Raw genomic sequence first — 17,500 nt, forward strand, 5'->3', positions numbered from 1 at the left:
GGCAAGGCATACATGGAGCAGCATAACCAGGTGGCTGGCATAGTGTACAGAAACATCTGCACTAAGTATGGACTGGAGGTCCCAGGGTCCAGGTGGGAGACAGTGCTGGAGAAAGTGCTGGAGAACAAGCAGGCAGTTCTCGGAACCTGAGAAGCTGGAGAAGTACCAAGGGCTGAAGGAGAAGATAGAGAGAATGTGGGGCATGAAGGCAACAGTGATCCCAGTAGTGATTGGGACACTAGGGGCAGTAACACCCAAGCTGAGTAGATGGATCCGACAGATACAAGGAACCACATCAGAGATCTCTGTCCAGAAGAGAGCAGTCCTAGGAACAGCTAAGATCCTGCGCAGAACCCTCAGACTCCCAGGCCTTTGGTAGAGGACCCGAGTCTGAAGGAAGGAGGCACCGCCCAGAAGGAAGGGCGAGGAAGAGATTTATATACATATATATACACACACATATATACCCTATATATATACAGTATATATATATATATACACACACACAGAAAGAGAGAGAGATGCATGACATACAGTATGGGTACAGTATGTTACAGTATGTTTGAGAAATACCCTCAGTGGATGTGAACATGGTAGCATTCAACAGAGCTCTCTCAAACCGTCTGCGCCTCCTCGCCGACAGGCTCATCATCTCATCCCAGTCCTCTGATTCGCTGTGCCTAATAGGCTCTGTTTTTCCGGAACTGACAAGGGCACTGCTGTCTGGGTTGCTGGTAATGGCCTGATGGTAGGGGCAACGACGACGGTGGTAATGGTGATGGTGGCGATGCCTCTTCTTATGGTGAAGTTGCAGTTGGTTACTGTTGCGATAGTGGCAGTCAGCCCGGCAGTGTATCTGGAAGACGATGGCACTGAGTGTGACAAGAAGGCCAACACAGACGCCACCAAGAAACACCAAGGCTGTCCTCTCTGGCTGGTCTAAAAGAAAAGCAGCATGAGGGAAACAAATTCAAATGTTTTACATAGAAGAGCTTGAGGACTCACCTTCAATAAAGGTATAAGTTGCCAGTATGTTGCTAAGCAATGCCATTTCATTCGCCTCCATATTTCGGCTTCCCGTTGCAGCGGTGCTCATGTTAAGCAGTTTATTGTGCCCTTCTGTGGTCGACAAAGCTCTAGCATATCTCACTACTCCACTAAATTGTAGGTTTGGCTGATGGAGGCTGAGAAAGAAAGAAATGAAATTTTTTAAATTAAATTTATTTTTAATTACATTTTTTTCAAATGAAATTATGAATGTGTGCACTGAAAGGATACAGCAGCAACTACAAATATAACAGCCCAATAAAAATGCACAGCCTCATAGCTTTTACATATAATTAAAATCATAATATTGCATTAACTTAAAACAAAATACAGGTCCCAGACCATACATTACAGTTAGGAAGTTTTGATCTGTGATGTTTGAAGGAACAAATCACACTAAAAACAACAGTTATAATAACTTAAACCGCATTGCTGACAGGTTTATCATCAATAAAACATGTCCTGAATGCAGACAAGAACACTTCTTAATACAGAGATAATTTTTACGACATTCACATTCTTCTTAACATAAACAATCCTGAGGTGCTAGCCTGCAGGGTTGTAGCCTGCAGGGTTCAGACGACATTTACATAATTCACACACGTCAGACACAAACACAGACTTGGACGGCATAAAGTTTTTTTTTAAGGTTTTAATGTGCCATCAAGGAGGTTACAGTAAGATGGTAGCTCCCCTGACCACTCTGACGTCAACGCTCAAGCCATTCTGCTGAGCCCCTGAAACCGGAGATCTTCTAGTCAAGCATGTTTTTTTTTTGCTTCCATTGACTACCACAGTACCATAGTTTCTTATTGTAGGCCTTAATTCACATCTCAGGTCTGGAAGGCCTTCTGTAATGCATTGGGGGCCACGGTGAGCCTCTCTTCAGGGCACCATCCTCAGTCAAATGGCCAGACTGAAAGGGCCAATCAGTCCTTGGAGGTCCCTGCGCTGTGTCTCGGCTCGTAATCCTGACTCCTGGAGCTCTTTATAGCTGTGGGTGGAGCATGACCACAATTCCCTTGTGTCAGCCTCTACTGGGATGTCCCCTTTCCTGGCCTCCCTGGGGTATCAACCCCCATTATTCAGGGTGCAGGAAGAGGAAGTGATGTTACCATCAGTTCAGGCCAAACTACGATGTTGTTGAGCCGTTTGGCGTCAGGTTTGGGCTGCCCGTCTCCGTTACACCTACCAATCCCAGAAGCAGGCCAATCGCTGAAGAGCTCCAGCACCTCTGTATCAGCTAGGCCATAGGGTCTGGTTGTCCTCTAAGGACCTTCCCGTCCAGGTGGAATTGACTAAACTTGATCCACAGTTTATCGGTCCATTTGAGGGGGATTGGATTATGAACCTACCTGCCGTGTGCATCAAGTTGCCTTCTTCCCTCAACGTGTGCCCTACATTCCATATGTCTCTGCTGAAGCTGGTTTCAGAGTCAGACCTGGTGCGGCCTTCAGTGCCCCCTCCTCTTCCCCTGTGTGATTGACAGTGGTCCAACTTACACCTTCCGATGGATTTTGGATGTCTGTTGTCAAGGACGTGGTCTACAGTTCCTGGTTGATTAGGAGGGGTCTGGTCCTGAGGAGAGGTCATGGTTTAATAGGCGCCACATCCTGGACAAAGATCTGGTGAGGTACTTTTACCGCGATCACCCCGATAAGCCAGATCGTTAAGGGGTACTGTTATGATCCAGTTTTTGGTCTGTGTGTTTGGTTTGTGGTGTTCTGTTGACCCATCTCACGGGCTTGCTGCCTCCACACCTGAGACTAATTAGTGTGATTAGCACACCTTTTAAGCAGCCAACATCTGCTGTCCAGTGTCAGATCATTTTGTCCTTGCCAGTGGTAACCTGAGCATTCCAGACTTCCAGTTCTTGTGATTCTGCACTTTGCTAACTTTAGTTTCATCTCTTGCATTTACATCAACATGTCTTCCCTTCCCGACGAGCACCGCACTGTTTCAACTTTGCACTCACCACCATATTCATGAGTAGCACATGCACTTTTTCTCACAGTTGTAAATATCCTGTAAATAAACTGTTTGTTCACTGGAAGCTGCCTTCCCTGTTGTCTTCTTAGGTCCTGCCTTGAATTTTGGCTGTGAGTTGTAATCTATAATCTGATCACATCTAGATTAATGCTACAAAGATGATAAAACAGACACATTAAACATAGATGATAATTGTACATACAGCCAAACTCTGAATTTGATATCAGTGATCTCCAGTTATGATTGACTGTAAAGGATTTTCATTTATATTACACATTCATGTTTACAATTGTCACAATCATGTATTCTAAAATGAAAATAAACATCCCCTTTCCTCACTGTTCATAAACTTGGTGCAAATCCCTGATTTTAAGCTTTGTAAAAAAAAAAAAAAAAGAAGTAGTATTTAAATCTAAAACATACAAGAGGGCGCAGGCGCACCCGGACGGGAACAGGCCATCGTTGGCCGCTACTCTGTATATATTTTAGTTGTTGCTTACAGAGATTATATGCAGGCCAATGTATAATGATAAAACATGTATAATGATAAAACAAAATGATGCTCTCAGAGATCAAAATGATCAAATTTTTGAGGTTTTCTGCTGCAGAAACAGAATCTCTGGTACACTGCACACCATTAATGAGAACAGAGATGACACAGGGAGCAAATGTGTGTCACATCTGCCAGCAAAATGCACTGTTTATTCTAGTGTCGCACGCTCATCTGCACAGACATCGCCCTAGGCCTGCCATTGTGCTGTAAAACTAGCAAAACAGAACAAAATATGGCAGCACATCAGTGCAGAAATTGCAACCGGAAATAACAGAACAACAAATCACAGGCATCCTGATGTGACTCAACACAACAGAACCTCCAGGTGATGCAGAGTGAACCCCGAGTGTCAGGGTTGTTTCATCTCATGTGTCAATGCTGCAAGCTAGAACTGTCTTTTCTAGAACTGTTTTGTTCATCTGAACACCACTTGTGTAGCTTTGATAACTGAGAAAACAGCTCATTAGTAATTACAGACAACACATATTGTCAAGCAAAATAAGCCAGTCACAGAGGGTTTTTTTGCTTTGTGAGACGGAGCCAATTTCTGAGCACATACAAGAGCAAGTGAACAAGGATAATAAAGTTCCATTTGTGTCACAACTGGTAAATCTATTTTAAAAAAATCAGTTATGCATATGGATATGACTGTCATATTCTAAACTATTAATTACCCCATGAGTGAAAAACAGTTTTATTTGTAGATTAACATTGCAGACTGCTCCAGAGTAATTTTTTTTTCATACCAACTCGAAAGCACATTAACTGGAAATACAAATTTCTTCTACCATTTCTTCCTGTAAGGTTAATAAATGGGGCTTTACCTATTAACACTTACATTTATTAATGCCATGAAGATTCCATCAGTACTGCGAAGACTTCCACCCCTTCTCCTCTTTCTCACCATTCCTCTCCTGTATTCTATGTTTCTTTTCACTCACTTTCCTGCCTCTCTTTCCCTCTGTTCTGTCCTCTCCTCTGCTGAACCCTATTATCCTCTCATGACTGCACTCCTCTCGCTCTCTCTCTCCCCCCGCCCTCCCAGTCCTCTCCTGACTGAAAAACCATAGAAAGCTAGGCCATCAGTCAGAAAATGTTTGTATTTGCTTTGTTAAATGAGACAGCCAGCTATTCAGCCAGCCAGCCAGCCAGCCAGCCGGCCGGCCTGACAGAAAGACAGACAGGCACATAGATGGACAGTGTCATTATTTGATAGCGGGGTTCCCCTTCAGGCTTGATCATTTTACAGGATCATTTTGAAGCAGTAAACCTCCTCCAGTTAGGAAAGAAGAAATACCACTCTTGCTAAAATCAATAATGATATAAAAGTTTATTTCTATAGCATCTTTTACAGAAGAACTGCAGGCAAAAGTGCATCACATTACTGAACACATTAAATGAGCACAATAAAAAACAATGGTTTGTGTAAACGACAGAACATAAATTTAAAATGCCAAAGTGCAGGGATTAAAAAAGTAATAGTAAAATAAGATAAATTAAAAATACAAATATAAGTGAATAAATAAAATATAGCAGTGATGGAGTAAAATTGCAGACTGCATTAAAAGGTAGATTTGTTTTCAGTTTACTTTGAAATCATTTACTTTCGTAGTCTTGGTTCGTAAGTGTCAAAGGCTGAGTACCCAATTTTGTTTTGGCTTGTTTTGGGGTCCTTTAAAAAAACAGTGGTTGATGACTGAAGTGCTCTTGATGGCTCATAGTTAACAATAGAAGCTAACATTCTCTCTTGGGATTGCACAAGGAAGTACTCAAAAACGAGTGCTTGTGTCTGTCTTTTTATACTGTTAAAACCCAGCCCACCTCATGTCATTCCGCAGCATTGTTATTGGGCCAATGAGCAGGACTTTGGTTTTGAAAAAGTGCTGAAAACCTCTAGTGTTTTTTGTTTTTCCTCAGTTTTCATCAGTTCTTTTCTTAGATCATTATATTCATGATTAAGGTCCTCCAGCACCTGCCTGAAGTAACTTTGACATTTGGTCAGTAGTTCACACTCCTGTAGTTTCTCACTCTTGTCTGCGGTGTGTCTCTGTGTTTTTGGGTACCAAGGTCAGACTCGACATTGCTGGTTTGCTCCTTCTAGCTGCTCAGATCACTACTAAGGTTTCCCTTCCATGTGTGCACTCGTTTCAGGTCTTGACGCAGAAGCTCTGTTTCTGGTGCCAACCTCCCGGTACTGCTTTCGATTGGACGGCCTTTGTTGAATTGTTTACCACCAACTTGTTTTTTTCAGCTTATTGGCTGTCTTGATGTCAATTTTTCTTCTCTCTTCTTTAGTGTTCCATATTTTTAGTCATCTTTTTTTATTAAAGGCTCCATCCCCTGAGGGTCCTGAGCCTTCCTACCAGCCTCAGAGCTTCCCATTTAGCTACCAGCTCTTTGTACATTGTTAACATTTCCCTTTTGTCATTGTTGTGGGCCAGCTCTGCTTCATAATCCTTTCATCTCACAAGGAGGTCCATCTATTCTTGAAAATCTATTTTTTTCAGCAGGTACTCATTTGCTGTTTTTATAGTGAAATACTCTTTCTGTTTTGAAGGGCACATTGAGTCATTGGTCTCCTTTATAAAGTCATTTTTTTCCTGCCCTTTTCATGAAAATGTTCATTCCTTTCAGGGTCTTTCTAATTCTTGACTTTGAGACATTTATGTTTCATATAAAAGTGTCCATTGTTGGGGTGTGCTAGCCGCAGTTGGTAGCAAGCCTTCTGGCCCTTCAAGTCCTTAATGTTCTGTTCATGTAGCATAATCAAATCATGCCCATTACTGGCATCCTCCTTTCACATATTCCCTTATTTCCTTTTAGCTCCCAAGGAATCTCACTAACTTTTTTCCCCCTTCTAACCTTCTAATAGTTTTGCCACCTTTTGCAAACATGAACAAACATTTTAACAGAAGCAAACAGGTCAAGTTGTCAACTTACAAAGGAAACTCTCATTGCAGAATCTGAAGCAATGAATTTCTGTTTCACGGCTGATAGTGATTCATACAATGTTTGGAGGGCATTGAGTGTGTTCCTCACGCTCACAGATGGCCCAGTTCATCTGACACGGCTGCACAGCTGTGCATGGTTGCAAATCTGAGTAAAGTTCCCTAACTGCTCCTGTGGTTCCAGTGCCACTGGAGTGTGAAGAGGGAATTAATGAAATCCACTGGTGTGCAATAACAAGTCTACAATGAACTTCAGTGACCATGGCTGGATGTTAACAAGTGAGATGACTCCTTGTTATCTCCATAAATTCTAATGCGATTACATTTCAGACAAGAAATTATTAGAAGCAACATATTTAATCATTTCTGAGACAACTGATGCCTTTAAAATAATTATCCTGCCACATAAAACTCTAAATAAGGCTCCAAAATAGAAGGAACTGCAGAACATGCCTAAACATCCCAACAATGACAGATTTAAGTGAAATTTCTAATGTTAACCAAGTAGCAGGACTGCTGTCGCGGAATTTTTAGCCGTTTGGAGAAGAAAACAATTAATCTAAGTTACTGCGTAGGAGATGGTTTTATTCCAGTCATTCGGTCAGGATACACACACAGAAGCATGCGGAGAGATCTCTATTAAGCGTACACAGTTCTGATCTTATATAGCTGAAGGCCCGCCTCTGAGGCGCGGACACAGGACGTCTTCACAGCATGTGTGTGCTGCATGCACAGGACACAGGACGTCAACACAGTAGGTGCGCGCTGCATGCACCGCAGGTGTTTGGTGCCTTCACAGCATGTGTTCTGGCTGGCGCAAGAAGTTGAATGACTGAGAATGCCCCCCCCCCCCTCAGTCGTTTGACGCTGGTCTCCTTTGAACCTTTGTTTCTTGCAAATGCATGAGGTGGCAAACGGACTTCATCTGCTCTCCTAAATTTCCCATTTCAACCCTACTGACCGGCTCCTTCGGTTCTGGCACCTTCTTGCAGTGGAACGCGTGGATCCACGCTCTCTCGGCTACTTTCACCGTGGTCTGAGTCATCAGCAGGAATTGGAATGGGCCTTGCCACCTTTTCTGGTTCCACCTGGTCCTCCGGAAGTCCTTGATCACCACGTAGTCCCCTGGATGTAACGGATGGAGCTGTTGGTCCACTGAGACGGCAGTGCTGCTTTCACTCATGCCCGGATTTCTGAAAGAGATTTAGTGAGATTTCTGCAGATGCAGGGTCAGAGAGATTAGTGTGAGTGGTGCATTTACAGATCGCGATCTGTGAGGGGAGAAGGACAGCGTCCAAAGCATGCTCTGTCTGACTCAATCCAACCCTCAACTATTTTAAGGCTATATAACGTCTACTGCAGGTACAGCTGCGACACACATAAAAAAGCATCAAAAATAACCTGATAAAATTATTTAGGAATATAGCAACATTTTACTCACCAAAAATCCTGATTTGTACACAAAATCCATCCTCCTTTCCTCAAGATTTCAATTACCGGTACTCTATTGTGCAGATTATCCGTGCGTTTCAGTTCCATCAAGAAGTCCTTTTCTATCGCCATCGAAGCTAATGCTGAAAGTCGAGCCTGCCCTGTCGTATTTCTGGCATAAGTTTTAATTCGCTATAGGGCTTCACCTTTTTGTTGTGGAGCTCCGTTTCCCTGCGCACTTGCTCGCTCAGCTGTAGATCCACTCTGGTTTTCCCAAAAGTCTTGGAAAGCACCGTTGCTTGTTAGTGTCCGGCAGTGCTTTGCTGCCTTAGTTAGGCAAGTCAAATTTACAAATCCAGTGTGGCTCCAAACACCATGTCGATCAGTGGCAAAATAACAAGCACTCCCATTGTGGGTTGACAAAACTGTAGGAATATTGGTAGGAACCAATGTGCCGATGTTTTACGTGCTTGGGAAGTACTTGGTGGGTGGATTAAAACAATAAAAAAGGATACACTCGTCTCGTCTCTCTTAGAGATATACTGTATACAAGGCATAGAGAATTGCTACATGGTGTCAGAAGAATCGAGTCCAGTCACCGTAATTTTCGGAGGCAGATGAGAAGACGTTTGTTCGGAGCAGAAACGAACGTTTTGATGAGTGAGGGCTGGTCGGCATTTCGGAGCTAATAAGCGAACTAGCTAGCAGTTAGATACTGTAGTAGTAGCTTTCTGAAAACGGCCGAATCAAGCTGAAATTGACGGTGCTATTAAAGACTGCATCGAGAGTGATCCTGCATATTTTGTTGACTTGAAAAGAAGATTTTTTTTTGGAAAAAAGACAACGACCCACAAAGAAGAGGATGGATTCCCCGTTCTCCATAAGCCCACCAGAGAACTTTGACTTCTCAGACTTTCCAAGCTGGCCAAACTGGATCCGCAGATTTGAGAGGTTTAGAGTTGCTGCTGGACTGGACCAAAAAGGTGAAGCCTATCAAGTCAATTCATTAGTTTATGCCATGGGTGATAAAGCTGATGATATTCTGTGTACACTGGGCTTAAGTGAAGAAGACAAGAAGAAATACAAGCCAGTAAAAGAGGCTTTTGATAAATACTTCATTTGCAAGCACAATGTGATTTATGAACGGTGCAGATTTAACAAAAGGAGCCAAGAGCCAGGTGAATCGGCCGAATCGTTCATTTCTGCAGTTTACAAACTGGCAGAACACTGCAATTATGGTGCAATGCAGGAAGAAATGATCAGAGACAGGTTGGTGGTAGGCATAAGATACCAGGGCCTGTCAGAGAGCCTGCAGATGGACAGTGAATTAACGCTGGCCAAAGCTGTCCTGAAAATAAGACAGCATGAAGAGATAAAGAAACAACAGCCCACTGTGCGTGACACAGGTGGTCCAGACCACAATGAAGCTAATGTGGACATGATGAAATACAAGAAAAAGTTTCAAAAGCACACGAAAGGTGCCCATGGCATGGGTTCAAGGAACCATGAAAAAGAGCAAAGAGCCTGTGGACGTTGTGGCAAAACACGTCACATTCCCTGACCAATTGTGCTGCAAGGGATGCAGAATGCCGTAAATGCCACAAGAAAGGCCACTATGCAGCCCTCTGCAAAACAAAGCCAAGCAGTGTGCATGAAATCCAGGAAGAGGAGGTAGAGACTGTTTTCTTGGGAAGTGTGTCGGCGGGTGGTCAGTCAAAGACATGGCAGAAGACGTTGATATTGAATGGCCAACAAACCACCTTTAAGCTGGACACAGGAGCGGACGTGACAGCTATTCCAGCTAAAGTCTACTCGAAGAAGCAGCATGGGCCACTCACCACTGCAACGAAAAGACTGCTGGGACCAGGCGACAATGCTCTACAAGTGAAAGGTCAGTTCAATGGCACTATAAAATACAAAGAGCAGACAACTGAACAGCCAGTGTTTGTTATCCAAAAGTTAGCCACCCCGCTACTTGGTCTGCCAGCAATAGAAGCACTGCAGCTGGCCTACACAGTTGACAGCATTAAGGAACAAATTGACATTAAAAGGCTGTACCCCAAAGTTTTCACAGGCTTAGGATGCCTGCGGGGCATGTACAAAATTAAGCTGTCAAAGGACGCCAAGCCCTATGCATTGTCGCTGCCGCGGCGTGTACCCATTCCCTTATTAGGCAAGGTCAAAGAGGAGCTCCAGAGAATGGTGACCCTGGGAGTGATAGCGCCCATCGATGAGCCGACAGAGTGGTGCGCAGGGATTGTTGTGGTACTAAAACCCAATGGAACAATCAGAATCTGTGTGGATCTGACCCATCTGAACGACTATGTCTGTCGTGAAAGACTCATCCTACCTGCAGTCGACGAAACCCTCGCCAAGCTGTCAGGAGCGACTCTGTTTTCAAAACTTGACGCCACAGCTGGCTTCTGGCAGGTGCCACTGCACCCAGAATCAGTCCCCCTGACAACGTTCATCACACCGTTCGGGAGGTACTGTTTTCACAGATTGCCATTCGGTATTTCGTCGGCTCCCGAACACTTTCAGAAGAGGCTATCACAAATGCTGACAGGACTGGAGGGTACCGTGTGTCATGCAGATGACATCCTTGTTTTTGGGACATCGCGTGAACAACATGACCACAGGCTGAGCAAAGTGTTGGAGAGACTTCAACAGGAAGGACTGACACTCAATAAGGACAAGTGCGAATTTGCTGTGGACCGTGTCAAGTTCTTAGGCCACATTGTCAGTGCTCAGGGCCTGGAACCAGACCCAAGCAAGATTAAAGCCATCACCGACATGCCCACACCAACAGACATCGCAGGTGTAAGACGATATCTAGGCATGGTTAACTACGTGGGAAAGTTCTCACCAAGGATTGCAGAGCTCTCACAGCCCATAAGAGAGCTGCTCAAGGCTGACAGCGACTGGGCATGGGGGAGCATGCAGCAGCGGGCATTTGAGGAGCTGCGTCGGGAGCTGAGCTCACCCACCATCCTGGCTCAGTACAGTCCGAACAGAGCGACAAAAGTTGCAGCGGACGCTTCCTCATTTGGACTTGGAGGGGTTCTGTCACAGAAGCAACTGTCAGGTGAATGGCGCCCAGTCGCCTTCATATCCCGCAGCATGACAGAAGCAGAGTGCAGGTACGCACAAATAGAGAAAGAGGCGCTGGCGCTAACCTGGGCGTGTGAGCGCTTCCAATCATACCTGATAGGGATGGACTTTCTCATACAGACAGACCACAAGCCCCTCATTTCCCTACTGGGCAGCAGAGCCCTTGACGACTTGCCCCCTAGAATCTTGAGGTTCAGATTGCGATTGCTTCGCTTCACCTACAAGATTGAGCATGTGCCAGGGAAGAACCTGATCACAGCAGACGCACTATCCAGGGCTCCAATCCGAGCGCCACTGTTGCCGGAAGAAAAACAACTGGAGAAGGATGTTGGTGCCTATGTCAACCAGGTGGTGGAGCACCTACCTGCGTCAGAAGGGAGGCTGGCTCAGATCAGAACTGCACAGGATACAGACAGTGTCTGCAACAGACTGAAGAACCTGGTGCAAAATGGATGGCCTGACCAAAGGAAGGCTCTCACACCAGAGCTTCAGCTGTACTGGCAGTATCGACAGGACCTGCTACTTGCTGATGGACTGCTGATGAAAGGTGACCGACTCGTCATCCCTGTCTCCATGCAAGTGGAGATGCTGAACAAAGTTCATGAAGGTCACCAGGGCATCACAAAGTGTATCGCCAGAGCACAACAGTCCATATGGTGGCCGGGGCTGTCAAAGCAGATAAAGCAGAAAGTGGGAAACTGTGCAATATGTGCCAAGGAGGCGCATAACTTCCCGGAACCGCTGATGACGACACAGTTGCCAGACAGGCCATGGCAGCGTGTGGGAGCGGACCTGTTCCAGTGGAACTCAGCTATGTACCTGGTAGTAGTTGACTACTTCTCACGCTACATAGAAGTAGCTAACCTCACCTCCACTACCTCAGCCTTTGTAATGGAGAAGCTCAAGGCTATTTTCTCACGTCATGGGGTCGCGAAGGTCCTGGTCACGGACGGTGGTCCTCAGTTTGTTTCGGCGGAGTTTGCGGACTTTGCCAGAGTACGACTTCCAACATGTGACTAGCAGCCCCCGTTATCCTCAGGGAAATGCAGAGGCAGAAAGGGCTGTGGGGACAGTCAAATCTCTCCTGAGGAAGGGAGAGGATCCACATAAGGCCCTCATGGCTTACAGGGCCACACCCTTGGCGCAAGGAGCATCTCCTGCACAGCTCCTGATGGGTCGAAACATCAGAACACCCCTGCCCGTCAGTCAGGAGAATTTGGACCCGAGATGGCCTGATCTACAAGCTTTCAGAGAGAAGGATCAGGAAATGAAGGAGAAGCAAGCATCCTGTTTCAACAAAAGACACCGGGCACAGCAGAGACAGGAGCTCCGACCAGGACAGAGAGTCTGGGTGAAGAACACCGAGCAACCTGGGGTCATCACAGGTCCAGCCCAGACACCAAGGTCCTACAACATCGAGTTGGCCTCAGGAAGTCTTCGGAGAAACCGATCCCACATCAGGGTCATTCCAGAGACTCCTACTGTTACTAGATCAGGGCGCATGATTAGAAGACCAGTGAAAATGGACTTATAATAATAATCCGTCTTACATAGAAAGCTGTGGTCACACAGGGCAGAATAACCCCTGCACAGCTTTGGGGACTCAGGCAGTCTACCCTGACCCCGAGATAGGAAAGTGCCTTTAAGTTGATTGTTTGACTTGTTTAAAAGAAATGAGACAAAATGTACTCCAGTTGCTAAGCTAATTGATTATTGCATACTGTACATTCCTGAGTTAAAGTTATACAGAGGTATTTGTGTTTGTAAGTACAGTAAAAGAAAATAACAGTTGTTGATGTTAAAAGAAATGTGGGCAACTCACTAAAAGGGGGAGATGTAGGAATATTGGTAGGAACCAATGTGCCGATGTTTTACGTGCTTGGGAAGTACTTGGTGGGTGGATTAAAACAATAAAAAAGGATACACTCGTCTCGTCTCTCTTAGAGATATACTGTATACAAGGCATAGAGAATTGCTACAAAAACAGCTATTAAATCAACACAATATCTTTGCTTGTGGAGCTCGCTACAGATGCAGTTTACTAGCTCTGGCTAGTACACTCTCTGACTATCCAATCAAAGCGTGTAAAGACGCTGACTTTTCCATACGCCTGCTAGAGGGCCTTGGTGTCGCCAACTCGCCAATTGGTTGAACAACAGTTTGATCGAAATTTATTATATGCTACAGGGTCCGCAGAACTGATTGTGAAGGCCTCCAGGCAGATTTCTCTGACCTTGGCAACAAATAGTGGCTGAAATGTGATTGGTTAAATGCTTAAATATGAAAATACACGTCTGGAAGCAGCGCAACCAGGGGGCTAGCAATGAAAGGAAGCGGACAGACCATTTGGAATTATTTAATACGTATTCATGGACAAAATATAATTAACACCAGTCTGTGATTCAGATATTTTTAGGCCAGCAGAGAAGGCCTTGCAGGCCCTGACGGCCCACCACTGCCTGGTCTTGCCTCTTTTCTTGCTCACAGGATTTACACTTTATTACCTGGTCTTGCCTCAATGATCTCACAGGATTTACACTTTGATACCTGGTCTTGCCTCAATGATCTCACAGGATTTTCGTATTTATTTAAGCTGTTTAGCGGCACTCGCCGGTTAGCATCTATCCTACGCAGTAATTCGTTCCAAATATTAGGATAAATACGTCTTACCAATTTAAATTCAGCCGTGGAATTCGAGGAATCCTGTGACCGTCGATCGGGACCGACTGGGTCCTCCTCTTCCTTAAGATTGCGGGGTTTGAGGATGAATCACCTTTGGTGGATTCAGGTGGCAAACGGACTTCATCTGCTCTCCTAAATTTCCATTTCAACCCCCCATTTCCTTTTGCACTTAATTTACATTTCACAATAAAATTCCATTTCAATTTCTTCCTTTTGCACTCAATTTACATTTCACAATAAAATTCCATTTCAATGCACAAAGAATTGGCTCTCTAGCGTGTTCATTGTGCAGAAACTATCATTTAAACAACCCTTTTTTATTTTTGAATGTCTTTAATTTGATTCAAAAAGCCCCGTTTTTTTAAAATAAAAAATGCCACATGGAGGAAAAAGTTAGCACAAACAGCAGGTTAAAGCAGACTCAGATTGATCTGACAAACTGATTTACATACTTACACCCCAACACAGAAGACAAAAAAATGACACCGCAAATTTCAACATTTCCCACAAGTTTTGCAGAGGATTCAAAAAGTGTCGAAAGAGATAAACTCAGTAACAGGCAAAACAGCAAACCCAACATCAAACACAAATCAAAACCATGCCAAATAAAATCATCTCCAGTAATATGTGAGGCATGAGTTCATACACGAACACTGATTATCCAAGATGACCAAGCAAGTCGAATTGCTGCAACCCTCTGGATAGTCACACGAAAGCAATAAATACAACACTTCGGTATTATCCACTTAGAAAGAAAAATAAATTGGATAGAGTAGAAATCAATATTAAATTCAAAGCAATGCACAAAAACAGCCAATAATATAATTTATGACTCACACATTTAGGTTTTAAGAATGATTTTTTGCAAAAGAAAATTTTGAGGCATCAAAGACTTAAAGGGATTGAAGTTAACAGATATCTGACACCCTGGGCTGCCCAAAAATACTGACCTCTTGGAATTGTTTCCTACTGTGAAAGAGAGCAGGAACAGCTTCTGTGACTCAGGGGGTGGACCAGAAACTACCCCAGTTTTGAAGATCAGCACGCCCCCCCACTACTTTAATATGCACAGTAACTACATGGCACTAGCAGAACAGAAATTAAGGAGGAAAAGGTGAAATAAATTAATCTCATTAGTAAAATCACAACCAATATCCAACATTAGAACTTGCATTGAGGCCAAATAAATGTAAAAGGCTGATAGAAGTAGTTGGGGAGAGGGAAGTCTGGGCCTCTCTGCTTAGGCTGCTGCCCCCGCAGTGGTAGAGGATGGATGGATGAATGGATAAATGTAAAAGAAATTCAGCCTCAAAATGCCTCTGTGTAAAATGTCGGCTTCTATTTCCTGAACACAAAGTTCAACCAGACTAAAGACACACACACACAAATCAAAAGCCTGGACACATCCTGAGATCTACAGTAGTAAACAGACTGCATACTGAACTTCTATCCCTCATTGTATTTAATATCAGTCAGAATCAGTCAATAACCAAATATTAGCAGATACGTGCTGTGTTCAACAACTGTTACCTTAATTTATAGCTCTTAAATGGCCTCTTCTTTAACTTAAACAGGCCACTATAATTAAATTCAACATTATTAATAGAATTACGATGACCTGTCCTATTCTAGCCTTCTAAAGGTCATAAATTATTACCGCAAAGAGGGTCGTAATGCACCGCTTATTCCTGCTTCTGAAGCTATGAGCGAGGACAGAAAAAAGGGGTCAGCGATCCTTACAGAGAAGGCCAACAGCAGAGGAGGAGTTATGAATGCTGAGTGATAATGAATTATTAAGGCATGATGCACAAAGCAAGGCTCAGGTGTGTTAGTCAGTATTAAGCCTGTTAGGACTGGATCCCTCCCTGTGTGGCTGAAGCGTAGCTCTGTTAATTGCTACTAAACACAAAGAAAACAAACAAATTTAAAATTCTCAGCAGGAAGTGGTATCAGGGGTTCATTTGCTGCAATAAAGCTGCAGGTCCAGGCGGATCCACACTTCTCCTGTAGGAACTTCATGAAGCAAAAGACGACGTGTGACAGCTCCCTTGTTTTCAAACTCTTTCTTTATGGTTGCCACAGGCACCTCAGTCCGACCAAGGAATTCTGAAGAAACATTAGAAAATGAATTGGATTAACAGGACCTGAATTTCTTCCTTTTTTTGAGTCAAAAATTTGTAGAAGACAAATAACAGGAAGATCAAGAAGTTATAGCATAGAAAACATGTTGAAAACTGACCGTCAGGTGAAAACTGGTCTCTCTCAAAAATAGTGATGCAAAGGACATCCTGATAAATGTCTTTAATGTGAAACTGACAGTTGAAGTTCCACTTAGGGTTCAAAGTGTCATTAAGTGTCCTGGACGTGAAGATCTGAGCTCCCATGGTCACCTCGCAGTAAGGGTTACTTTTACCTAAATTATTTTATTCAGGACAGATCATCATTCACATTTGGATTCTGCTGTAATCGTGATTTTTTTGTCATTAAACACAGGAATCTTGATATATGCATGTCCACACTCACCGTTGGGTTTGGCTGCTTTTAGCTCTGTTGCTTCCAGAATGGTGACAAGAAGTCTGCCTATTCCAGTTGCTTTCACTGAGCGTGCTGGAAACACACCCAGGCAGGTTAGTCTACTGGATCTATGCTGCCATCGTTAAAGTTGTGTGAGTTTGGTGACAAACCTTGGTAAGCCTTTTCCCGTTGCTTCTTTTCAGTCTCAATGAATTCTTCAGATGCTGCCTTGATCTTCTGAACCCACGCTGTCCTGCAAACACATAGTCATCGTGTATAAAATTAGAAAAAGTCCCATCATTCATCTGTCTACAGAAACATCTTTGCATATAAAAGAAAAACAGTTCTTCACCAGTTTAAGCCAATGTTAATTAACCAGATTAGATCTCCCAAAATATAATATAAAATATAATACATTTCTATGAGTCATGCATTGGTTCAGATGTTTTTTCTATGTGGTTCTATTACCGTTCATTGATATTCTCAGTTTTGAGTATGTATACTCGGTCAATGTGTGAAATGTGGAAGATGGGCTCGTCGCTGGAAGGGTCGGGCAGCTTCACCAGTACTTCATTGAGGAGCACGGGCTACAGGAGAAGGTCAACATCATATAGGGGTAAATACGATATCAAAAATGAAAGAAATCTGATAATGATCAATCACTGTGTGATATACCGGCTTGTACATCTTGAGCTGGACATTGTTCTTGTTGCTGAACAATTTATCGGGCCCAGATGATGTGAACTGTTTAGTCGTATAAGTTAACAGCAGAAAATCATTTAAGAGGAAAGCCCAGAGTTCCTTGTTACTCTTGGCTTTGTACATCTGGAAAGACACATGTAAATTATTTACCATTGCATCAGCTTAATAATTTAACTCTATTTCACTACTTCAAGTGGAATGAAACACCTGTACTTTGCAGTGTTGCTTCTTTAAATAGTTAATCCCCCAGTTTCAGCTTCTAGGTTTGTGTGTGCATCATACTATAAAATGAGTGCTCCTGCTGCATTTCTGCTACTTTAAAACACTGTGTCCCTTGCAGTAACTCTGAGGTGTCACATGAAATAATAATAAAGAGTTACTTTTTCGGTCACATTGGACTTTTCCCCTACCTTGCCACTGTGCAGCAGCTTTCTGGGACCCAAACAGTTGGTGAGGGAGTTAAAGACCAGGTTCTGTTCAAAGAATGCAAACAAAATGCAATATTGTTAAATGCAATATTGTT

General features: G+C 43.6%; 3 protein-coding genes across 5 annotated transcripts in view; 1 reads left to right on the plus strand and 2 right to left on the minus strand.

The window, feature by feature from the left end:
* The window catches only part of eva1ab (eva-1 homolog A, regulator of programmed cell death b), a 10,692-nt gene extending 6,135 nt beyond the window's left edge, over positions 1 to 4,557 (minus strand). For both annotated transcript variants that reach the window (XM_029846002.1, XM_029846001.1), the window contains exons 1-3: positions 4,428 to 4,557; positions 1,006 to 1,184; positions 574 to 939 (exon numbers count right to left, since the gene is read on the minus strand). In XM_029846002.1, coding sequence (XP_029701862.1) covers positions 574 to 939; positions 1,006 to 1,096 — 457 coding nt within the window. In that variant the 5' untranslated portion in view covers positions 1,097 to 1,184; positions 4,428 to 4,557. The remainder of the gene's footprint in view (positions 1 to 573; positions 940 to 1,005; positions 1,185 to 4,427) is intronic.
* Positions 4,558 to 8,830: 4,273 nt separating this feature from the next.
* On the plus strand, positions 8,831 to 12,698 carry LOC105417234 (uncharacterized protein K02A2.6-like). The gene is made up of 2 exons (XM_029846056.1): positions 8,831 to 9,446; positions 9,554 to 12,698. The coding sequence occupies exons 1-2, from the start codon at positions 8,831 to 8,833 to the stop codon at positions 12,097 to 12,099; spliced, it is 3,162 nt and encodes a 1,053-aa protein (XP_029701916.1). The 3' UTR covers positions 12,100 to 12,698.
* Positions 12,699 to 13,419: 721 nt separating this feature from the next.
* The window catches only part of itsn2b (intersectin 2b), a 41,245-nt gene continuing 37,164 nt past the window's right edge, over positions 13,420 to 17,500 (minus strand). For both annotated transcript variants that reach the window (XM_029845722.1, XM_029845721.1), the window contains 7 exons: positions 17,388 to 17,450; positions 16,951 to 17,100; positions 16,744 to 16,862; positions 16,446 to 16,528; positions 16,285 to 16,368; positions 16,001 to 16,174; positions 13,420 to 15,867 (listed from right to left, as the gene is read on the minus strand). In XM_029845722.1, the coding sequence (XP_029701582.1) occupies positions 15,719 to 15,867; positions 16,001 to 16,174; positions 16,285 to 16,368; positions 16,446 to 16,528; positions 16,744 to 16,862; positions 16,951 to 17,100; positions 17,388 to 17,450 (822 nt within the window). In that variant the 3' untranslated portion in view covers positions 13,420 to 15,718. The remainder of the gene's footprint in view (positions 15,868 to 16,000; positions 16,175 to 16,284; positions 16,369 to 16,445; positions 16,529 to 16,743; positions 16,863 to 16,950; positions 17,101 to 17,387; positions 17,451 to 17,500) is intronic.

This window comes from Takifugu rubripes, chromosome 13 (assembly GCF_901000725.2).
Source record: "Takifugu rubripes chromosome 13, fTakRub1.2, whole genome shotgun sequence".
NCBI classification, from domain to species: Eukaryota; Metazoa; Chordata; class Actinopteri; order Tetraodontiformes; family Tetraodontidae; genus Takifugu; species Takifugu rubripes.